The sequence below is a fragment of the Phalacrocorax aristotelis genome, chromosome 10 (assembly GCF_949628215.1).
Source record: "Phalacrocorax aristotelis chromosome 10, bGulAri2.1, whole genome shotgun sequence".
NCBI lineage: Eukaryota > Metazoa > Chordata > Aves > Suliformes > Phalacrocoracidae > Phalacrocorax > Phalacrocorax aristotelis.
This window is the reverse complement of record NC_134285.1, coordinates 914,362-937,087: the sequence shown is the minus strand read 5'-3', so window position 1 is coordinate 937,087 and position 22,726 is coordinate 914,362. Positions and strand designations below refer to the sequence as shown.

General features: G+C 54.2%; 3 protein-coding genes across 8 annotated transcripts; 1 reads left to right on the top strand and 2 right to left on the bottom strand.

The window, feature by feature from the left end:
* Positions 1-1,557: 1,557 nt before the first annotated feature.
* NDUFAB1 (NADH:ubiquinone oxidoreductase subunit AB1) lies at positions 1,558-4,216 on the bottom strand. Its single transcript, XM_075104568.1, has 4 exons — positions 3,923-4,216; positions 3,698-3,785; positions 2,479-2,590; positions 1,558-1,728 (listed from the first exon to the last, which is right to left on the bottom strand). Exons 1-3 carry the CDS (start codon positions 4,187-4,189, stop codon positions 2,499-2,501), a joined length of 447 nt encoding a protein of 148 aa, XP_074960669.1. The 5' UTR covers positions 4,190-4,216; the 3' UTR covers positions 1,558-1,728; positions 2,479-2,498.
* A 384-nt stretch (positions 4,217-4,600) lies between these two features.
* On the bottom strand, positions 4,601-15,109 carry PALB2 (partner and localizer of BRCA2). 6 transcript variants are annotated; one of them, XM_075104560.1, is made up of 13 exons: positions 14,943-15,109; positions 14,800-14,859; positions 13,493-14,218; positions 12,293-13,330; positions 10,725-11,536; positions 10,015-10,098; positions 8,706-8,867; positions 8,135-8,220; positions 7,693-7,854; positions 7,406-7,522; positions 6,954-7,041; positions 5,764-5,912; positions 4,601-4,966 (listed from the first exon to the last, which is right to left on the bottom strand). In XM_075104560.1, the coding sequence occupies exons 1-13, from the start codon at positions 15,085-15,087 to the stop codon at positions 4,735-4,737; spliced, it is 3,861 nt and encodes a 1,286-aa protein (XP_074960661.1). In that variant the 5' UTR covers positions 15,088-15,109; the 3' UTR covers positions 4,601-4,734. The 6 variants fall into 6 exon arrangements, with proteins under 6 accessions (XP_074960661.1, XP_074960663.1, XP_074960659.1 ...); XM_075104562.1 differs by having other exon boundaries at positions 13,808-14,218; XM_075104558.1 differs by adding an exon at positions 14,620-14,701 and having other exon boundaries at positions 12,293-14,218; positions 14,943-15,081.
* Positions 15,110-15,136: 27 nt separating this feature from the next.
* DCTN5 (dynactin subunit 5) lies at positions 15,137-21,555 on the top strand. Its single transcript, XM_075104567.1, has 7 exons — positions 15,137-15,244; positions 15,438-15,506; positions 16,026-16,144; positions 16,874-16,985; positions 17,621-17,723; positions 18,437-18,528; positions 21,184-21,555. The coding sequence occupies exons 1-7, from the start codon at positions 15,197-15,199 to the stop codon at positions 21,202-21,204; spliced, it is 564 nt and encodes a 187-aa protein (XP_074960668.1). The 5' UTR covers positions 15,137-15,196; the 3' UTR covers positions 21,205-21,555.
* The last annotated feature ends 1,171 nt before the right edge of the window (positions 21,556-22,726 follow it).

Sequence of the window (22,726 nt, the reverse complement as noted above, 5' to 3'; positions counted from 1 at the left end):
GCCCCACCGGCACCGGCAGCGCCGCTCCATCCCGGGGCGGGGGGGGTGGTCAGGGCTGGGCCACGGCGGGGCCGGGCTGGGGCTGCCAGACCCCGGGGCTGGGGCGCACGGACCCCCCCCCCCCCCCGCCCCCCACCGGCCGCTCGTCGGTGCGGCTCCGCGGGCGGGACCCCGACTCTGCACCCCGACACCCCCGCACCCCCTCCCCGGGCTCTCCGCCCGCCCTCCTCCAGCAGAGGGGGTTACCCCAGAAAAGCCACCGTCAGGACCTGCCAGGGCAGGAGGTGCAGGCTGCCCCCAAGCTGTCCCCCCCGGCTGTCCCCTGGCCTGTCCCCAGGCTGTCTCCCCCAGGTGTCCCCCCGCCTGTCCCCGGGGCCGTTCTAGTCGTGCCTGGCCCGGCCTTGGGCGTAACTCATGGCAGAAGCCCCTTGGGGGGCACCTCTGGCTGCATCTGGCGCAGCTCCGTCACCAGGTCGCCTAGGGCCACACCACCAAGCGCAGCCAGTGACCGCACCGGCACGCCGGCCTGGCAACGGGATGCTCCCGCAGCCACCGTCACGCCTGCCTCTGAGCAGGTGCCTCAAAACCAGCACAGGCAGGGTGGCCAAAACTTGTTTCCCCCCAGACCCACCGTGCAGCCTGCTCAGAAAACGTTTCAGGACACATTTGGGGTGAAGAAGCGACGGAGGAGCTCCCAACGGCACCGGCCTCGCACGCAATGAAGGCGAAACCGGGGCCCTGAAGGCAGAGGGTCTCACCCAGCCGGCCGAGGGTTCAGCACTGTCTGACTTTACAGGTGAAATGCGGCTCTGGAGGAAGCCCGAGAACACCCACACCACGCTCAGGCACCCTTTGCCACACCAGCAGACCTGGGTCTACCTTCCATCATCTGCGCCCTGATTGCCAGAGGATATGTTACCGAGCGACACTGCCTTGGCTCACAGCCTCGCAGCACCTCTTTGACTTATGAAAGTGTCCAGAAATAACTTGTTTCTGTCTCGGGAGAGATTTAAAGCAAACCTCCTGCACTTGCCGTTAGCTGGGCTTACAGAAACACCGATGCGACTTTGCTTTTCAGCGGCAGGAACACCATTCCCCCCTTCGTTTTCCACCAGGAAAGCAGAAGCCTTTCAAATGGAAGTTGCTTGTTTTTACCAGCACTGAGGAAACGAGCAGGACAGGCGGCAGAAGGGCGGTTTATAGGGAAGAGCCAGCACAGGCAGCGAGATCAGGGCAGAGCGATCGCGCCAGCAGCACAAGCCCTACAGGTGCTGCTGGCGCTGCCACATGCGTAGAACAGAACACCCTCAGTGAGACTCTTGGAGCCCGACAGACCCACGAATGCCTCCCACTGCACTTGGTGGACGTTGCTTCCATCCCACGGGGTAACGGCCCCGGCCAAGCAGAGGCTGCGCCGCCGGCCAAAGCCTGGCTTAGGGAAGGGCATTTTTAGGGCAGGCGGTTACTCATCCCAGAATGGTCCTTCGTACACCTGGAACACTAACACTGTGAGCCACCGAGGCAGAGGGTTCTAACGGAAAAGCCATCAACACAACATGGTCTTATAGATTTATTCATTTTTTTCTTGTTTTTAAAGGACAACATATTCAGACAGCTTTAAATACAACGTCCAAGTACAACTTTCCGATGAAAGCAGCAACGGTACAGCATGTGCGCTTCTATTCACACCCGCCGACACCAGCCCAGTCCTGGTGGTGGGGACATCGCCTGTTAAAAAAAAAAAACCCCACACATTTCATATTTCACGGGCCGAGAACGACCATTTTAAGGCACAAAAGAAGTGGGTTAGGCAGAGCCAGGATGAGCTGAACACCAAACGCAGGCAGGTAACGAGCCCATGTGTCTTTGGAATCACTGTCCGGATCCTCACCGCGGCTCCAAGCAGCAAAGGGGCGCAGCTCCTCCACTGACCCCAGAGGGGGGCTGGGGGAGGCCAGGAGCGCACACAGGAACAAACACACCGTGACCGATCTGGCCCGAGGCCACCGGCTCATTTCCCCTGCAGCCCCACAGCACCTCAGGGCAGTCGCTCCTATAACCCTTTCCTGCCCGTTTCCTTTCCTGCTCCAGGCTCCGGCTGCGGCTGGCGCGGAGGAAACAGTGGCTGCGGGCACAGCCCTCCGGAGGTGCCCACCCGCACGCCCTGCGCGTGGCCCGGGAGCACTGAAAAGATGGGACTTTCACAACTAAAGTCAATCCACCATCTACTAACCGAGCCATGGACAACCTCGGGGCTTGAAGCACCATGCAGGGCGAGATGAAAGGTCGCTGAGCCCCACGGCCTCCCGCCAACAGCAGATGCCTCAGGAGAACACACACACTTTCTCCTCCCGGCTCAGCGCAGGCAGCCCCAGACTTGCCAGGCCACAGAGCCGCAGGGCAGCCAGTCGCCTCACACCCTCCACACGCGCGCCCCGTCGTTACCCGAGGCGCTCGCAGGAGCGCATTCCTACTTACCCGGTTTTGAAGGACTGTTTTTATTCATAAACATCCTTCTTATCTGCAATGTAATCTACAATCTCTTGCGGACACATTAACTTTTCTGCATCTCCATCAGGAATTTCGAATCCTGGAAGAAAGCGCACATGTTTAGCCCAAAACAACGGAAACGGGAGCAAGGCTAAAGGAAGCAATTACTGCTGGCTCAGGCGCCTGCGGCTTGCCAGGGGGCGAGGAGGCAGGGGCTGCTGCTCCGCGGGGTCGGGCAGAGCCAACGCTCCATCGCTACGCCGAGTTTCACGCTGCGTCCGCCTTACGGGACGCCGCTCCTGGACACGGGACAAGGCAGCTGCGGTGGGGAGCGGCGCTGCCGAGGCAGCCAGCGAGGGCCCCTCTGCCTCGCTAAGGCCGCTAAAGGGCCCCCAGAGCCCCCGCAGCCACCGGAGCGCACCGGGAGGGAGGTGTCCCGGTAACTCTGGGCAAGCCGGGACCCGAGGCCGCCGCTGAGTGCTTGTGCAGCCAACAGCTCAGCAGAGCCGCGGCCTGGGGCGGGGAGATGAGGGCTCTCGGCCCTGGAACGGGTCAGAAACACACTCCAGAAAATGTAGGTTCTTCTTTCTATTTCACAGGGCCACACACTAACAGGGCACCCGTGGTACCGGCCAGTGGATTAGATGCAGGGCATTGGCAAATGCTCCGAAGGTGAACCATCTGCCTGGGTTCTAGAGAACAGCCAAACTCCCGGGGCATTTACAGCCCGACATGACAGATCAGGGGTGCACGCCAGAATTGAACAGCTTTAAATGAAAGCACAAACAAGGTCAAAATGATGTAAAAAGAAATTTAGAATATGAACTAGTAAGGCAAACCCCCACTTTTTTCTAGTGGCATCAAGTACTGAGGATGGAAAAACTGCAGGTGAGGAAAAACTTGGAATATCTGTGGCTTTGCAAGCAGGAGCCGAGCCCAGCTGCGGCCCCAGCCTTCGCATGACACCGGCCACCCCTCTCCCCGTCCCGGGGGGTGGCCGGGGGGCTGCGAGGGGTGAAGCGGACAGCGCTCCCAGCGGACCCAGCTTGGGAGCCGACAGATGGACGGACACCGAGCCGCAGAACTTCCCTTGCATCACGTCAGAGAAAAGCCGGCGTTACCATCCCCAGGCAAGCCCTAGTCCCCGCTCGCTACAGCCGCGCCTAGGGACTAGCCGGGGGGCCGAGCCCGCGCGGCTCCGCGTTACCGAACTCGTCCTCCATGGCCATGATGATCTCCACTTGGTCCAGGCTGTCCAGCCCCAGGTCCTTCATGAAGTGGGACTCGGCCGTCAGCTGCGGGAGGAAGAGCCGAAGGTCGCTGGGCCGCGACCGCTCGGGGGCGGCCGGGCCCGGAGCGGGACCCCGGGCCGAACCGGGGCTCGGGCAGCGCCCCCAGCCCCCCGCCGCCGCCGCCCCCCGGCCCCACTCGCCTTCTCGGGGTCGATCTTGTCGTACAGCTTGAGGACGTAGAGGACGCGCTCCTTGATGTCGGCCAAGGTGAGGGGCGGCAGGTCGGAGAGGCGGCGGCACGGCGGCGCGGCGGCGCGCGGCAGCTGCGGGAGGCGGGCGGCGGGCGCCGGGCCGGGGGGCGCCGGCGGCGGCGGGGGGCGGCGGGGCCCGAGGGTGCCGAGCGCGGCGGGGCGCGGGGCGGACGGGGCGGCGCGGCGGAGCCAGGCCGCGAGGACACGGGCCGCCATCGTGACCGCTCCCAGCGCGCACCGCGCCGCACCGGCAACCCGCGCGCGGCGGGGCGGGGCCGCGGCGGGCGGGGCGGGGCCGCGGCGGGCGGCGGCAGCGGCCCCTGGCGGCGGGAGGAGAGCCGGGCAGCGACCCCCTTACCGGGCAGAGCCCCCCCCTCCATCCCCGGCAAAGGCCCCCATATCGGGAAGAGCCCCCCACCCCACCCCGGGCAGCGACCCCTACCCCACGTAAAGCCCCCCCATACCGGGCAGAGACACACACACCCCCCCAACTCCTCCATACCAAGCAGTGATCCCCGCCTCATCCCCAGCAGCCCCCCGCCGACCTGGGCAACTCCCTCCCAGCCCCTCCCCTCCCGGGCAGTGGCCCCCTCCCCATCCCGGGCACAGCAGAGCAGCAGCCCCACAGTCGTTGCAAGGCAGAGAGGTTTAATGGCACAGCACACACTGGCATCACCCCCTCAGTCACCCCAGAGCCCCCGGGGAAGCTTCAGGCCCCTACGCGGCTCACCGGGGTCCAGCCCAGCCACCCCCAGCCCCCCTCAGGCCGCTCCTGGCTGGGGCTGCCGGTACCGGTAGAGGCAGACGGTGCCATCACACTGCCCAGTCAGCAGGCAGGCACCGGTGGGAGCCCAGCGGGCCAGTGCCCACCTCCCAGCTGGGCTGGGGGGCAGCAGGGCCGTGCACCGCCCCAGCAGCAGGTCCCACACTGCCACGGCTCCCGACGTCAGCACCGCCACCGCTGCCGCGCCCGTCACGTCACCCTCCAGGTACCTAAGGCCAGACACAGGGGGGTCACAGCATTGTCCCGGGTTCGTGAAAACACGGCCGCATCATCGTAACTGGTCTTTCACACAGAAAATTAATAAGCAAGTTTAAGCCAAGTGTAGGAAACCAGGCCACGTTAGACCCTGTGTCTTCAGCACACCTGAGACATCCAGACAACCTTTCCCTTGCCTCAGTGTGTACTCAAGAAGTGTTCAGTAAGCCAAGATCTTACTCCACTGATATTTGTGTGCACAGAAGCACGATGGTGGATATAAATGCATTGTAAGGCAGAGCCTGAAACTGCTTAGACTTCAAAACACAAGACATAGGAAGGAAAAGGGCATCTGACTGCAAACAGCTGCTTAATGTAAATAAACCCCGCAAAGTGTGCTCTACCAGCACAAAACGTCTCGTTTGCAGAGGTTTTCCGAGGGGGTTTTTGCCTGGGGAAACCCGCGACGGCGTGTCCACCATCACTCAAAGCGTAAGCAGGCAGATCAATGATCCTGTTTGCCGGCAGAGCTGGGGCGAGCGGAGGGAGCCCCCAGCCGCGTGGTGACGCCGGGGGCTCAGAGGTCAGCGCGCAGACGGGCGCGGGAAGCGGGCAGGAAACGGCCAACGCCCTCACCCCCTTCCAGCCTGCGTACAGGACAAACGGCAGCGACGGATGCAGCCTCCTTATCACCGGCAAGATGGCAAGTGGATCCCTGCCAACAGTGCCACGCAGCGCATTCAGCGATTCTCCCCCAAAACCACCTTGAAGGAGCCAGGAAGCCAGCTCACCCGCCCCCCGAGGTACTTGCCTTCCAGCGTGCCCAGCGGGGAGGGAGGAGAACATCACTCCGGTGCTCCTGGCTGTTTTGGGGTTGAACGCGATCACGCGGAACGCGGGGTTTCCACAGGACTCACTCTCTTTGGCGTGTGGATGACTTAAAACAACAAACAGAAGGCCCTGATACACAGAGGAAAAATACATCACTAGAAACAACAGCAAGAGGGGAAAAAGCCCAAAGAATTTTCCAAAAATTAATTGCTGCATTCTCTATAATCAAAGCCCCATGGACAGTGATGCATTATTTTTACTGAATAAAATAGAAATTGTTTACTTTCCTTATCAAATTAGATAAAAACCAAAGCAGCTGCTGACTGATATGGGCTGATGCAATATAGAATGATAGCTCAGTGACCCAGTGGATTTATGCACTTATCTTTCTGCCCAAAAAAAGCTAACCTTGCTGTAGGATGAGGTGACGTTTAAAGTAAAATTCCTGGGCCTCAATCCCTAGGACCTTATAGATTTAACAGGAGTTCTATGCAACCCAGCACGGCTGAAAACCACGGCTGAAAACCACGGCTCTCAGAGCAGCCACAGGCCAGCAAAATACGGCAGGACAGATACTCTGAGGAAATCTCCGGAGTCTGACTCAAGCCACCATTATCGGACAAGACATTCTTGTCCCAAAGGTTAAACGCTCACTGAAAACAACCAAATCCTTGACAGGCTACAAAAATCCATCTGGAATCACAGCACGGGTGGAAGCAAGCGGGAAAGAATCATTAGTATGAGTCCTGGTTTTAAGCGACTGATGTCCTGTGGGGTACGTGTAAATACTAACCACCTCAGGTAGGTTTTCTGGCAACGGCAGCGTGCCGTCACCACGCCGGCAGCCTCCCGCCTGTGGAATGGAAGGGGCTTACCGAGCACCGGCACCGAGCAACAGTACTTCTGCTTCCCACTACCATGATGCTGCTGCTTTGGAATACACCTTGATGCATCACCCTCCTTTTATTAGTACACTGCAGAAAGCCAAGAATTCAAGGCAGCCAGTGCAGCTTATTTCTCCCAGCTAACCTATTTTCCTTTGAAATATCTTTAGTGTGTCTATTCAGAGCTGACATTTCAAATCCACTCTAGGAAGCCTGATCCTTCAAGTCCCCACAATTAGTTGGTGCAGTCCATGCATGAGCTGCAATGTGATATTTCACAACGTACAGAGTCGGAATACGCTCGATGGCAGATGGAAGCTGGGTAGGAATAACCAACGTGCATCTTCTTCAGGAGCTGGCCTGTCTTCAAATTCCTGCAGTTGGTGAAAACACAAATTCTGACTGCATTTCCATCCTCTACATGTTATTTCCTAATCATAGCTGCGTTGCTCTGCAAAACGGACACATTTTGGTCGCACAGAAACCAAACTAAGACAAGAAGCCCCGTGATGAGATGTAATGAGTATGATGCAAAAGCAAGTGGAATTGTAGCAGCATAGTTTGTTCGCTCTCTGTCCAACCATGTAAGAAGTGCCAGACCGTAGGCCCTTGGACAATTATCATTTCACAGGCAAATGAGCTGCCAACCCACACGCCTGTACAGTGCCTGCAGCTAGCTGCTACAGCCACCTCGCACACCTGCAAGCTAAATCATTTAATTGCAAAGGAAACACTGACCAAATAACAATGCTGTTCACCGCAGTGGTGCCGACCAGGGCGTCTCTCATTCCTTCTACTTCAGCGAAAGCTAGAACAGTTTCTTCAGGGGGCATCAAAGTCTGTCCGTCCTTGCTCCTGAACAGCAGATCCGCAAGAGAGAAAAGGCAGTCAAAATAGCGAGGATGTGTTCTGTACTCAGCACAGCTCCAGAAAGAAGAGGAGCCTGACACTTTTCTACACCTGAGACGTTTCCTTACTTTTCTTCCACTGCCACACTGAGACCAACCCAAAACCAGCAGGCTCACCTTCCCGCCTCTGAAAGCGATACCATTTCCACTTGCTGCTCCTGCACGGTCCTGCTGCTGCTGACCAGCCTCCTACCCTTTAGCCCAAGGACAGCTTTTATATTTCCAGTTTTTACTAGTGATTGCTTGAATGAGTCATTCTCAGAAGAATAAAGCAAGAGCCTAAATTAAGAGAAAAGCATGCCTAATGACACAAGGAAGCATAACTCAATCATGCCGTAGCATATAAACATAAGCATATGTTCAAACAGTCTACTGCCTCTAGGGGCAAATAAGCAAGTCTTTATAGTCGATCTTTAGAAATCCCTTCCATATTTTCCTACTGTTAAAGCAACTGAGAAAGTGACACATTAGTAAGAGATAATTTCAGCCACTACACAAGAGGAGAGTTAAGCTGCAGCTATTCAGGGTGCAAAGCGCTAGTAATAAATAAATATGCCACCTTATTTCTCCAATCTCCAAATCTCCCAACGCTATACACACGAGGTTGCAGGTGTCCGGCAGAGGAACGATCTGTATTACAGGAATCTAGGGCAGCAGAACAAGAATTCAGTGTCACCCACAATGTCTCTTTGATCTTATTCCCATTTTCTAGAGTGTTTCAAGTAAAATGATATGGAGCAGAACCGATTTTCAGATCCCTCTGAAGCACCAGGCTTAGATTAACAGCTGAACTCTCTGCTGACTCTCTACCTACTTAAACAATCCCTGTCGACATAAGAGACAAAAAATGTCTCCAGGGAGCATAAGGGGAAGGAGCACAAGGCTGTGGCCACAGCGCAGCCACCATTCAGCACATGAAGTAATCAAATTCTAGCAGATAACATGCAACCACACAAGGCACGGGCCTTCTCCATCAGCAGTGCAAATCATTCTCCTCTGTTGCCTGATGGAATGAAAAATTGATGCCACCTGAAGAACTTACCTTGCTCCCAAGACTCCAAGCTCTCAGGAACTAGCACACAGGACAAGAAAGTTGCCCTAAATTCTAGAAACGAGCATTGTGTTCATACCTCTCTGAGCTGCCACGTATAGACCTTTCCCCAGCGGTCGGACGCCAGAGGTTTCCAGAGGGAGACGGAACTCTCACAAGCCGTCACCACGCACAGCTCTCTGCTGCCAGCCACTTCCCACCACATGGTGCTCACATCCACAGCGCAGGAACTTGAAGAATCCTGTCCAAAATAAAACAGCGCTGGTTTTCTTCTGACAGATGTAGTTATCTAACCTGGGGGTTCAGCCTGAGAAAAATGCTTGGCATTCAAATTCTCATCACACAGAGGCTAAAACTTAACACTTTAAAATTAAACACAACGTTTGAGTAAGGTGCCAATAAGGCACCGAGGAAAAGAAGGCTGGCGGGTCTCATCCTGAAAGCAGCAAATACATTGGCTCACTTAACAAAAAAATCACTTGTCACTTGAAATGACAGGAAGCCGGGAGAGCCCCGAGCTGGGACGGGACGGGGGACCACGGCACAGCCACAGAAAGCCTGAGTGCCACCTACCTGCAGTCATGCACTTGCTTCCCTTGCTGCACAAACGGGAGCCAGGACTTGCAGTAGCACAGCCCAAGTTTAAAACTGAACAGAGCAAGGGCCTTCTCCCTTGTAGAAATTTTTCAGCTTCAGCAATACTATCGTTGGCGGTTACGCTAACCCCCAGGCTTGCTTCTGGTGTAAAACTTTGCACTTTGGTTTGGAAAAGCTAGAAGCAGCCCAGACCCCAGCAAGCTTATCTGGAGCTCAGTGAGCTTTCCCAGACACGGCTCCCTTGCCTGCCAACCGTTCCCTACACCCTGCCAGACAGAGGGCAGCGGGAGGGCACCACTGCAGTGAGAACACCCGATGGCTCAGCTGTGCTCACGGTCCTGGGCAGGATTTGCCTTGGTCATGGCATGTACAAGCAAGGCTCCATTCCAGAAGGGTGTGAGCATCAACACGCGTATTTGGCAGCGCTCTAGTCCCTCACAAAATGTGCTCCTTACTGGGTTACCTAGTGCCTGAAACACGGGTACAAGGGCTGTGATCATTTCACCCCGGGCTGAAGAAAAACGCAGCAGTTCTCTTTTTTAAGACATTTGCACGTGTTTAGCCATTCATTATTCAGAAACAAATGCCAAAATCCTTTATCACACAGAAGCAGAAATACAGCAATCTAAAATTTCAGAATGCTTTACCACAAGTGAAGACAGACCTGATCGAATTAGACAGCAGTCTGTTTTGTTCCACTAACCATTCTGCACTTTTTATTGCAGTTTTGTTGAACTTGGTATTAAAGAGCTGCTGCTGACTCAGTAAACAAATATCTGACATTATCCCACCTTTAGCTTTGATAGAAGCTGTAAGCTCTCTTCTCTCAGGCCATCAAGCGGTAGTGGAGTCAACTGTTCTGCTACATCTTTTTTCTGCACAAACGAGTAAAGAATGGGGATAATTCAACTCCAAAATTACATTTAGCACCTGCAAGAATGAGGCAGAGGTGTGATTTCACTCTGCACACGGTTGCTGGAGAGCTGTGGTAGGAGCACCTCTTTTGGTACTTGCACGTCTTTGAAAAAATAAGAGATCCCAGGCAGGTTATTTCCTGGTTTCACCTGAAAATTGACTTTTACCACCACTTTGCATCTCTCAGCCTTCAGAGATGAGTCATTCTCTCAGTACCCATCCCGCACACAAGTCACGTAATCTCTTTTACCAAATCCTAGCTGAAAGTTTTCCTTAACATCGACCAACACTATGTGGGTTCCAGAAACTTTTTGTTCATACACACGTTTCAAACATGCCTCCCGCAATAAGCACCAAAACACATCTCCAATTCCACCAAGCAGGATTTTAAAGAATTTTCTTTTAACACCAAAAGACCTTAGGCAACAGATGAAAACCAAACCCTTACTAAGCCAGTTAAAAGACAACATGCAGGGCTAGCATGCAAAGAGGTCTTTCCCCATGAATTCAGGTGAGACTGTGGAAAAGGGGATTAACCCACAAACCCACCAGCTTAGCACCCTTGGCAAAGAGGCCAGCTTGTTACCTGTTCAGGAGAAGCTCTGCAGGAACTCTGCTGTTTGCTCTCTGACTGCTGATGCTTCTCCAAGGCCACAGCCTCATGAGATTTATTATCAGGACCTCTTTCAGCTTCTAAAGGAAACGTTGTACTTTGTTCCTCCTCTTTTCTGGCAGATCCTGCACCGCAGCTGTCCAAGTGTGGTGGAATGGCAGAGTCTTTGCCTTCCCCATCACCCACGACCTGGGCAGATGCACCTTTGGAGGAACGCAGGCTGGCTTCTGAGGGAGGCGCAGAAGGTGTTTTGGGGCAGACCCCACTGCGTACTGAGGGTAAAACAGCTGGGGTTGCACCCACGACAGGGAAAATGGATGAGGAAATCTGTGACTCGGGCTCGGTGGGGGCAGCAGCTAAGATAGTCCCCACAGGAGTAAAGAGCAACTCATGGGTGGAAAGTTCCTTCTTGGAAGTGTGGCTTTCTAAGTGAGGTAATTTGGGCAATCCATTTTTGAAAGGCAAACTCAAATTACTTTTGAGACTTTTTTCTTCTGGATTCATTTGTGCATCTTGTGTGTCCTCTGAAGCCACCCCATCTCCAAACACACTAGGAACAAAAACCTCCAGGTCATTCACAGGAGAGGATTCTAATTTCTCAAGTTTTAGTGGTCCAAATTCCTCATCTGGTAAGTGAAAGTCTCTGATACCCAGTCTGGAGGCCAGCCACTGGGGACTGCGGAAGGAGAAGAGAGAGCCACAAGTATCAGGATCCTTAGCAGGGAGGCCAAGAGAAGCAGGACCCCCTGAAGCCTTTGGATAGCTACGTCCTCTTTTGCTCTCACCTAGACAAACACAAGAATACAAGAAAGAACGTCACATCATAAAATAACCAGCAACTAGGTTTTTCAGAATCTCTCATCTGGAGTGTCACGCTACTCCCCCCTCCCACCCACCCCCCCCAAAGAAAAAAGCCATATCCATCTGAACACATGGAAATGGCACTTTCCTGGAAAGATATTACGCTCCGCAATGGCTCCACGTCAAGCCTTCAGCTAAAATATCATTGCCAAAGACTCCCAGAATTGAGCGAGGCCTTGGTCAGTTTGTTTCGTTTGATTTTCTCCCAACACTTTCTCTTTTCATAATATTCACAGACCCTCAGACTCTAGCGCTACTCTTTGTGTTTCACACTTGACCGCATTAAAAAAAAAAAAAATCATTAATATGCAGGCTTGGCTGGAGAAACAGATTTATATCCATTTGCTGGAAAATCAGGCCCAGTGTGCACAACAGTCCCTTCAACAGCAAAGGCAGCTTAGGAAGTTCTCAGCCCTGCTCCTCATCCGTACACTGCTGTTCACTCCCCGTCACTGTGCTGAAGCAGAAGTTTCTGGAATTGTTCAAGGAACATGTGCACACAATGATCCAAATTTTTAAAATAATCTCTCTTATTTGAAAAACATAATACTTTAACCCCATCAGATTTTCTTGAGTAAAAAACCATGGCAGGGCGTGAACAGCAGTGCATGCACTCACAGGACATTTGCCTGCCTTGCTCTCGGGCTGCAGTTTTAGGGAATGCTTATCTGACACAGTACCTGTTGAGACTGGGCTGGCTCGCTGTCTTGCCGAGGAGCGCAGGGAGCGGCGCAGAGGGACGTTAATCGCTAGGAGCTGCTCAGACCTACAGGCTCCTTGCACGTGCTCATTCTTAGCATGCTCCACTGGATGTTTATCAGCCTGACACACAGTTAGGTTGGCTTCCAGATCTCCTATATGACTGGCAAAGGTTTCACCCCCAGGGTTCAGAGAATCACTGCTCTCAAGTGGATTTTGAACCTGTTCTAACAGAGTCTTATGGCATTTGCCGAGTGCTTGGCTTCCTCTGGGAGGAGGATCAGCGCTCGTTGGCTGTATAGCGCCAGTCACTTCTGCCTCTCCAGACCCTAGAGCAGCAGCAGCAGCAGATGATCTTCTCTCATCTGAAGATGATTTTTCAAGATTAGCCTCACAGTTTTCCTTTTCACTCTGACACTCATTTGACAGCAGGCTACTGCTTTCCCCCATTGGTATGAGATCCAAACTCTCTGTAAGTTCCTGTGACACTTGATGTATGGGGGGTTTGCAGGTAGATGTTCCTCTCCCCTTTTGTCTCCTCTGTGATCGCCTCCGATCTCGCTTTGTGCGAGGGATACTGTCTTGAGAAATCGATCCGAGTGAAGTGCTGCTACCACTGGACGCAGGAAGAGATTTCTGAGGACTACCTGAGTTTGCTGGATCGTTTTCCACACCAAGAAAAGGGAACGGCACGACCCCTGACTCCAAATCATTTTCAGCTCTTTCTTGGGAGGGCTGATCCGAATTTGCATCTTTCTGCTTGCATTTACTTCGCTGACCTTTCTTGCTTCTGCCCAGCTGGCTGAGAATTACAGCATCAAGGTCCACTTTCCTCTGGCAATTAGACATGCGTCGAGTTGTCCTGACGTAGTATTCAACCGGAAAGAGAAGCCCCTCAACCACTGTGCAAGAGTTCAGTGCGCTTTCAGGAGCTGTCACCTTCTCTGGATGAGAAAGTCTTGACTGAATTTCAAGTTGTTGATTCTCCAACAGTTCTTTGGCATTGCCTGGAACAAGATCTGTAGGAAAGGGATTTAAGGTATTAGTGTCACTTTGAGCTCCTTCATGGCTTTTGCTCTCACCAGTTATAATGCTATTTCCATCAGCAGGCAATACTTCATTTTCTGACATTAAATCTAAGAGCCTATGTAATTCTCCACGATCTTCACGCATACTCTCACCATCTGTTTGTTTTACTGTACCGGAGGATTCTTTTCCTCTCTCACCACTGGTGTCAAGTAAAACAGAGTCACCGCTCTCTGAACACGTCTGTGCAGGCTCACGGTCATCAGCTGTGGCCACAACACCTGGGGACTCAGGCTGCCAGGCATCGCAGCTGTCCTTCAGCGCACAGGAGAACAGCTCCGGCACTCGTGGAGGGACACTGTCTTCAAGCACCTCTTGTACGACCCCTAACACTGCATCAGGAGAAGCGAAACTGTTTTCTTCTCTCTGTACCAGTGCTGGTCTGGGTACGCTCTGAGTATTTTCCTCACCGTTCAAAGGACTGCTTCGCCTGAAGACTGGTGACCGAAGCTCGTCTGTGATGGCAACTTTATTTTTCACCGTTTCATCAGCGTTGATTCGATGCACATCATGCACTGATACCTCTTCCTCTGAAACCAGAGCCTTCGTCCGTCTCCTCAACTTCATCAAGCTTCTGGAGGTTTGGGTTCTTTTCTCCACAGGGGCAGGCCTAACGATTCCACAGCACAGGTTTTCCCGGCTAGCCTGTAGGCTGGCCGCCTGTGAGCTGTCCTGCAGGCTAACTTCATTACTGGAGAATTCAGGAACGTGTTTAAATGTGATAGATGTTTTCTTCTCTGCATCAGGATCAGAACAGGTTTTAGTCTGTAACTGAGAGGTTTCATGTTTGTCAGCACTAGGAGACGTGTTATCTCTAGGATCTGTGGGAAAAAATGTCATATGCATAAAGTACTCCCAGCAAAGTGCTGTCCAAGAAGAACATCATGGAGTAAAACCAGACTTTGGTAGGACCAAAAGAGTGGGGTTTTGCAGCCTGGGTCAGACAGCACTGCAGGCCTGGTAAGGGGGAAGGGAGAGGAGATGTTATTGTGGGTCAGCACTGGGGGGCTGGGCGTGGGTGCAGTGGATACGGCAGCAGCTGCAGAGAGGGGAGGCAGAGCCAGGCAGGGCAGCAGAGCCGGCGCCCATCCGTGGGGGGCCAGGACGGGCTGTGGGGGCACGGGAGGGTGAAAGGGGCCGAGCCAGGACCCCCACCCCGGCCTCGCCACCCCGAAGAGGAAAAGGGGAGCGCATGGCCGCTCCCGCCAGCTCCCACCCCTACCTGCGGGTCCCCGCTCCCGCCGGCCGCCCTCCACCGCCGCGCCCCCACCGTGGCTCCGGGCTCGCTCGGCTCGCCGCGCCCGCTGCGGACAGAATACCGGGGCTGGGACCGGCCTCCCGGCGCCTCCTCCGCGCCCGGCCGGGCCCAGCCCCGCCACCGCCCCCGGCCCGGCCCGCTCACCCGCAGCCGGCTGACGGTCTCGCTGTACTCCCTCCTCAGCAGGGCCAGCTTCTCCCTCAGCTGCAAGACACAACGCACCAGGCTGGCACCTCCGAGCCGAGCCCGCCGCCCCGGGACCCGCTCCCGCCCTGCCGGCCCCACACCTTCTCCTTCTCGGCGCCGCTGAGAGCCCCGCCGCCCCCAGCCTCCTCCATAGCCGCTGGTCCCCTCACAGACGCCGGTCCCGCTAGTCCCCTCACAGATGCCTACCCGCGGGAAGCGCGCGGCGCATGGGCGGTACGTGACCATGGCAACGGGGTCGCTATTGGCCGCTCACGCGGCGGAAGCCGGGCTGGCTGGCGGGAGGAAGTGACGCGCCGGAAGGTGGGAGCGGCTGTGCGGAAGCGGCGGCGCCGCCATGGAGCTGAGTGAGATGCTTTACAACAAGTCCGAGTACATCGAGACGGTGCGGGGGTCGGCAGGGGTCGGGAGGGGAGGGGTGGTGCCGTGCTGTGCCGCTAGGGGCGGGGCGGGGGCTGGGGGGAGGGGGCGACGCCGCTTGGGGCGGCGGAGGGGACCGAGTCAGGCTCGCTGGGGCGTCGCGGCGGTAGTGGCGGGGCCCGGGAGCAGCCGCAGTGACTCTCCTCTTGTCCCTGCAGGCGTCCGGCAATAAGGTGAGCCGGCAGTCCGTGCTGTGCGGCAGCCAGAACATCGTTCTCAACGGCAAGGTAGGCGACGGGGAGGGGGACGGCGGCAGTGCCCCCGTCCCGGTCCCTCGGTCCATCGCGGTCCCTCGGTGCGCCCCGCGGCGGGGCCGGGCAGGAGGGGAGCGCGGCCCAGGCGTGGGGTCTCTGTCACCGCCAAAGCAGCGCCCGCTCTGCTCTGCTGCCTGCCGACAGCCGTTGCCGGCTCTGTGGTACCAGGGCTCTGGGCTTTGAGGACAGGCAGCCTCCCCTGCGTGGGAGCAGGTTGTGGTGTTTTTATCCACCCGACAACGTGTTTCTCTTGTGCTTAAGCCTCGCTCTGTGTGTCGGCTCGCTTTGTGCAGCTCACTGGCACAATGAGGGCATAACTGGTGGTTGCAGGCTCCTGTGCATTTGCTTTGTTCTCACTTCTCTTTTGACTAAAAGAACCCCCTGTAATGTAACGTAATCTTGCTGGAGTGGCCTGGCCCCTGCTTGAGTCTGTACAATAACTGGTAACGCAGTTGGAAAATGGAGCTGATTTATCTCTCTTTTCTTCTCCAGACAATAGTTATGAACGACTGCATTATCCGCGGTGACCTGGCAAACGTACGGGTTGGGCGGCATTGCGTGGTGAAAAGCCGAAGTGTCATTAGACCTCCCTTCAAGAAGTTTAGTAAAGGGTAAGAGGTCCCCTGCCTTTAGGGAAGGTGAAGATAAAATCTGTACACTTAGGGCAGGAGGAAATGGTCTCAAGCTGCATCAGGGGAAGTTTAGATTAGATATTAGGAGAAATGTCTTTACTGACAGAGTGATCAGGCATTGGCACAGGCTGCCCAGAGAGGTGGGGGAGTCACCGTCCCTGAGGGTCTTCAAAAAACATGTAGATGTGGCACTTCAGGGCATGGTTTAGGAGGCCTGGGGGTATTGGGTTGACAGTTAGACTTGATGATCCTAGAGGTCTTTTCCAACCTCAGTGATTCTATTCTGTGATTGTATAAGAAAATATGTCAGCTTGGCTGAGATCTCTGTTCAGAGGGTTGTGCTCCTTTTGCTGGAACTTGCAGAAATCTGTCCTTCTAAACCTGCCATCTCCTCAAATTTTCAGCTTTGCCTTGAGGGTTAGCATTCCCTTCAGATGACAATATGGGAAAGCTGGGGTATGTTAAAGTAGCTGAGTTAAGAACATATTTCACTTGTTCTTTGTTTATTCACAATGTCTTTCTGCTGTTCATTGGGGTCATCCTTTAGAAAGAGGTGAGAACAGACCAGTTGCTGCTCAGTCTTCCTTAGCGTCAGACCTACCTCTGGTAATCTAGCTGGGGAAGGGAGACTTCACACTGTGATTTTGGGTCTGTGTCATGGATCGGTCCGTCTATCATATACCCGAACAAATAACTCTCCTGTCACAGGGTGGCTTTTTTCCCTCTCCACATTGGTGATCATGTCTTCATAGAAGAGGACTGTGTTGTCAACGCGGCCCAGATTGGCTCCTACGTCCACATCGGCAAGAACTGCGTCATTGTGAGCGCCGTTTCTTTCTTTCCTTTAAACCGTTCAGTACTGTTGAGGCTTTGTAACAACAGTGGAAGGTACCCACACCAGCTGGCTGGAGCAAGCACGCTTACTCTGTGCTGCTCCTTTCTCCTCCTTTTCCTTCTCCACAGAAAGCGGTGCTTTCAGTTTTGGTGCTCTGAGGAGAGCAGGCTCAGCTGACAACTGTTGGGAGGGTCTGTCCCAACACTGTCATGGCTAATGCAACTGTCCAGGAAAGAGCCTGTCCACGAAGCGCGAGTGGAATTGGGTTAATGAGCAAATAACGCAAAACAGCCAAGGTTGCTGTCTGCCGACTTAGAGAAGGCCTTGCTACGTTACTGCATGGCTCGGGTTCTAGGTTCCAGTTTGTGCGTTGGTGTGCGTTAATATGCAGCTGCCTGTACATGTGTTAGTCAAGAGCAAACAGACTGTTTTTTCCTCAAAAAAGGAAAAAGTGAATCCTGTTGGAAAGAGCATCCAGTCAGGGTAAAGATTTATTCCTGTCATCCCTTACGCAGAATGTGTTTTGAGCTGTTAAGTTTGTTGAAGTTTAGGTAACTTACCAGGAATAAGCAAAAACATATAGTATTTTAAGTATAAACTTTACCTAATCTCTGTTTTAGGGTCGTAGATGCGTTTTGAAAGACTGCTGCAAAATCTTAGACAACACAGTGCTACCTCCAGAAACAGTAGTCCCACCTTTCACAGTCTTCTCGGGCTGCCCAGGTACGCTCCCTCTAACTTCACCTGTACAAAAGTGTGGATAACATGGATATTCTTATTTTACAATTAGATTGCTATGGCAAAGTCGCCTATTAGCATTTGGTTCGTAGAAAGAAAGGTATAGGGCACTTGGTGAACTGAAAAATAACAATTTTAACTTATGAAACTTGCTGCTTTGGTGTGTGTTAGGTAGCTGTGTCCATCCTGTACAGTAAGCAGTACACCTTTTCAGGCATCGAGAATGCAGCAGGCGTTAGGCTCTGGCAGAAGGAGCGCTTTTCCTTCTGTGGTTTCTGCTCTTGCAGGTATTTCAGTGGTTCAGGCTGTAGAAATTCCACTTGCTCGTTGTTCGTATGTTAATAGGGAGGGAAGTAGGTTAAATTGAGGTATATGGATATTTAGTTCCTGCCCATGTGACCTGGCTGTGCCAGAGGTCTTGTACAAATTGCACACTCCGTTGTTCCTCTTCTGCTGGTGTTCTACCGGGAATGGTGGAAGCCGTTACAGGACCCAGCTGCAGCGCTGTCTGGCGTATGCCCCGGGGTGCACTGGGAGCGGTCCTGCTGTGTTGCTCGATGTGAGAGAAGAGCCCTTTGCTGTTCTATTAGTATTTACTTACATTTTAATTCACGTCACTGCTTTGAACATTGAATATAAGCTTATTTTCCCTTTCTCCTGCATGAACACTGATGGTCGTACTCTTGTTCTTCTCCCAGGACTCTTCTCTGGGGAGCTCCCGGAATGTACCCAGGAACTCATGATTGACGTTACGAAGAGCTATTACCAGAAGTTCTTGCCACTCACTCAGGTCTAGTAGCCTATTTACTGTGTTTCAGAGCAGTAAAGGCATGCAGACGTAGTCTGGGGCAGGGAGAGGGATATTTTTCAGCAGGACCAGGGCACGGCCCTCCGCTGTTCCTGAGCACCTCTGTGAGTGTTCCTCAACACTAATGGTCTGGCCAAGCACTCCCTCGTGAAAGCTGCTGTGTCACGTTGTTTAAACTTTGCGTGCTCATTTGAATGTAATTCATTCCATGTTGTCTGAATTGTACCATTAAATGTTCTGGAGCTAGGAGAGCTGATAGAATTCCCTTTAGGGCAGTACCTCCTTGTTGCAGCTGGGGACAAGGCAGAGCTGACAGCACATACTCTGCAGCCTAAGCCTGTCTTTCACATCAGTTCTGTTCCTGACCCAAAGCAGGTGGGTTTATGTTTGCTACAAGCAACCTCCATCCTAGAACAGAAGTGCCATATGGCTGATGTGTGTGCTGTGGGCAGTTACTTGCCAGGGTTCATTAGACCCAGTGCTCTCCTTTGGAAAAACATCCGCTGCTCTATAGGCCTGCGTGTTGAGGTGGATGGCCTCTTCCTTTTCTCCCTGTGGACTAAGATTCTCTCCTGTAGGGACAGGTTATCGTTCATCATCCTGGGATTGGCTTTAGGACTTTTGGCTGACATTGAAACCTGTCTTTCTATGCCTTGCCTGACAGGAGACTTCTTCGCTTTTAGCTCCTGAAGTAGATATCAGTCCTCTGCTCTCACCCATCACACAGGGTTAGCATTCTTGTGGCCAATGTGTGTTCTACTTCCTCCTCAAAGAGCCGAAGGGCTTTGGAAAGAGGATTGCCCTGCCAGTCAGAGTTCGGTGCAGCAGAAAGTGGGTAATTCAAAGCAGAAAGCGGAGGTGGGTGAGAGAATGCTGCGATTGTCCCCATTTATTACCCAGTATGTGTATTTGCAGAAAGCTCTTTGGTGCTTTTCTGCACTACAAAACTTCAGAAGGAGATTCAGGCTTCTTGGAAAGAGTGAACATTTCATTTTGGACATATAACAGAGCAGGAACAATTCTTGCTGGGAGCAGCTCTGTGAAAGCTGGAGACAGCTGGCACTCGTGTGTTCCCGGCTCAGTACCAGACAACTGGCTAAAAGCGGATCTGCCTACGGTGGTTGTGTTATATTAAAGCTTAGCATTGTCCTTCTCTAGCTTTTAAAACTGGGGCCCCCACATGTTGTAGCGTAGCAGCTGGGGGCCAGGACGCACGTTAGTTATGTAGTAGGTGTCTGGCTGTGAGATCAGCAGCCCTGCAGCCGTCAGCTGTCCCGTATAACGCAAAGTACTGACACACCTTAAATTGCAAACGGCTGCACAAGTCCTAAAGTGTGTAGTAACTACTGTTAATCAAATGTAAAACCACTGACTGGTTCGTTTGTATTTTTACTGTACATAAATTAAAGCCTCATCAGTTGTTCAAGTGACTCAGGGTTGTGACTCATATCAAACTTGAGACTAGAGTGAGGTTTCTGCTGTGCCTGGGCACCTGAGCCGCAGTCTCTTGTTCTGCGACTGTTGCAGGCTGTTACTGACTATTGCAGTATCAGTGCATTAAAAAGGTGAACTACAGTGTGAAACAGCTGCTTCCTGCCACTGAGCTGGTGACTTTCACCCACAAATGATGCCAGCGCTGCTGTTTTATAACGGCTCTGACACAGAGTGTCATTGCTTCTGTTCTTTGTGCTGAAGCGAGAATCCTAAAGCCACCAAGGTGAAGTCCTCTCCTCGGAACTGAAACATTAGGCACACCTATTTGGTGCTGCCTGGTTTCAGCAGAGGTGAAGTGTTTCACTAAAAGCCTGGGTTCAGCGGGAGGTGTTGTACCACCTAGTCCCGTGCTGGCTAGAAGTGCCTGTTCAGTGGCAGCTGTGTTCCTCGAGCCCTCCTGAAGTGGAAGCGGAGACAAGCGCAGAAGGAAGCTGTGTTCTTCTTGCGGTCTCGTGTGGGATCAGGGGGCTGTCTGTGTGAAAGACCTAGGCTCGCCACTTTTTCTAACTATGTGAAAAAGTGTGAAGTGTTTATACCACAGGCAGCTTCCTAACTGACTTCAGTCTCCAAAAATGTGTAGTTCATTGTCTCCAGGATCTGACTAGCCCTTGCAGAAGCCACTTGTGACAGCCTCCCCCGTCACAAGACTTGACCAGGTTTGGGGACTCTTGCTAGATTTCCTGCAGGTCAGATGTTTAGGGGTTCATGACGCCGCTGGCGAGTACTGCTTTGCCGTGTTACCACGCCATCAGCTGGCTCTGGAGGCGTGGGTGTCTGGTCAGGAGGGGGCTGTGTGTGCTGTGTCGCCATGGTGTCACTTCAAAGTTTCAACACCACATAGTACATTTCACCGGGATCGCTTGATGAGTGGCCACAGTTGGGCAGCATGGAGCTGGGTTGCTGGCGGGGGAGAGGGGTGTGAGGGGGCGCTGCCAAGTTGAGGGATGCGAGTTTGAGGGTGGGAGTGGGGCGGCAGCTGGAAAAGTGCTGCGTTTCCACGATCACTTGCGCAGCGCAGCTGTAGCACACTGAGGTATTCATCACTGCACCATCACTTGGGCATTTCTTGGCCTATTCGTCCTTCTGGCAGGCTGAGCCGACCCTTCTGCCTTAATTAAAACCTCTTTTATTGTCTCTGTTAAGGTGGCCTCTGCCAGGGTCTAAAACCAAGTCGCCACTGAAGATCCCAAACGCTCAGCACTGTTAACATTCCTTAGATTTGGCCACTTTATCCTCCTGTCCTCTGAAACATCCTGACCTGGGCTCACCTCCATGCCTCTGCCAGCTCTGGGAAGACGGAGCGCCGGCGGGTTGCAGTGTGCTGCTGCAGCCCGGGGAACCACAGCTTTCTGATGGCAACATTCGGTCTAGCGCAGTGCAATAAACGGTGACTTCCGAGGGAGGGCTTTGCTGCACAGCCAGAGGAGCTGTAGGCGCGTGGGGAAGCATGCCCTGTGGGGAGGGAGGCACCTTCTTTCAGGAATCCCTGTACAAACAGTGATCGCTTCAAACGCCGAGTCGCTGTATTGCTTCATTGATCCTGCGTGCTTTGCTCCGACAGCTGGCGGCCACGCCGGTCGCTCGTGTCGCGGGGCGTTCAGGGTCCTCAGGAGCGGGCGGCAGAACCCTTTGGTCTTTCGCTCTGCATCCGCTGCCGGCTGCGAGAGGCGCTGGGCCAGGAGCCGATGGCTCTGCAGCTGCTCGGCGTAAGGAACAGCCGAGAGCCGCTGCCGGCCAGGGGCTGTGCGGGGAGATACAAAGTCACTGGCATAGTGGAGCCCGCGTCCGCTTTGCATGGAACGGAATTTCCCAAGACAATCTGGCTCCACTGGTGGAAGTGCGGTTTAACTGCCAGCTGCAGGGCTCATGGCTTGGTCCCAACCCACCCCGGGGCGACCCACGGCTGTGTCCGTAGCTAAAGGCTAGCGGGTGTCACCTGTGGTGCCCACAGGCCTGGCACGCCGCAGAAGCACGGAATACGGTGGCCAGGGCCGCCTGTTCTGCATTAGCCGGGGCTGAGAGCAGCCGCCTTCCTTGATGGGGCGGAAGCACGCGGGGGCCATCACCGTCCTCATCGTGGTTTCAGCAGGGCGGGATGCGCGTGCCTGGAGGGAGAAGGCGGGCTGCCGTGCTGCGGCTGGTTTTTGGGCTCTTCTTGGTTATTTGTCGCTGGCGTTTGTCCGTGTGGGCAGGCAGTGAGGTGGGATGAAGAGGTGAGGAGGTACGGTGAAGTTGCTTCTCCCAGCGAGCGGCGTGGGCCTGCGGGAGCCGCTCTGTGGGGCGAGTGGGGAGAGGAGAGTGGAATTATATGGCCATGCCAAAATGTTACCCTGGGTGACCGAGGGGCACCGGGACCGGGCCGGTGTCTACGGGATAAGCAATTGGCTGAAGGAGCAGGTTCCCGGGTGAACGTGGGTATCTGTTGTGGAAACGAGGCGGGTCTGGGTTTGGAAGTGACACAAAAACGCATCACAAAAAGCTGCGGGGGAACGAACGGTCTCGTGGCCGTGTTTTTGACAGAAACGCCCCCGCCAGGCAGAAACTCCCACACGAAATGGCCCGTCACAAGACGCCCGGCGCCCCCGTGCTGGGCAGTCCCGGCCCTCGCCGCGGCCTGCGGGCGCTGGTGCCGGGAACCCCCACCCGCGGAGGAGGGGGCGGCCCTTGCCGTGGGGCCGGGGCACCC

What these genes read in the sequence shown, in the direction of transcription:
- NDUFAB1 (XM_075104568.1), bottom strand. Translation starts at nt 4,189, where the DNA reads ATGGCGGCCCGTGTCCTCGCGGCCTGGCTCCGCCGCGCCGCCCCGTCC. An exon ending in ACAAGATCGACCCCGAGAAG is followed by an intron (nt 3,786 to 3,922) that starts GCGAGTGGGGCC and finishes TTCCTCCCGCAG; the next exon opens with CTGACGGCCGAGTCCCACTT. An exon ending in GGCCATGGAGGACGAGTTCG is followed by an intron (nt 2,591 to 3,697) that starts GTAACGCGGAGC and finishes GCTTTCTTCCAG; the next exon opens with GATTCGAAATTCCTGATGGA.
- PALB2 (XM_075104557.1), bottom strand. Translation starts at nt 15,087, where the DNA reads ATGGTCACGTACCGCCCATGCGCCGCGCGCTTCCCGCGGGTAGGCATC. An exon ending in AGACCGTCAGCCGGCTGCGG is followed by an intron (nt 14,219 to 14,799) that starts GTGAGCGGGCCG and finishes TTTTTCCCACAG; the next exon opens with ATCCTAGAGATAACACGTCT. An exon ending in AGCTTCTATCAAAGCTAAAG is followed by an intron (nt 8,868 to 10,014) that starts GTGGGATAATGT and finishes TATTTTGGACAG; the next exon opens with GATTCTTCAAGTTCCTGCGC.
- DCTN5 (XM_075104567.1), top strand. Translation starts at nt 15,197, where the DNA reads ATGGAGCTGAGTGAGATGCTTTACAACAAGTCCGAGTACATCGAGACG. An exon ending in ACATCGTTCTCAACGGCAAG is followed by an intron (nt 15,507 to 16,025) that starts GTAGGCGACGGG and finishes TTTCTTCTCCAG; the next exon opens with ACAATAGTTATGAACGACTG. An exon ending in AGTCTTCTCGGGCTGCCCAG is followed by an intron (nt 17,724 to 18,436) that starts GTACGCTCCCTC and finishes TTCTTCTCCCAG; the next exon opens with GACTCTTCTCTGGGGAGCTC.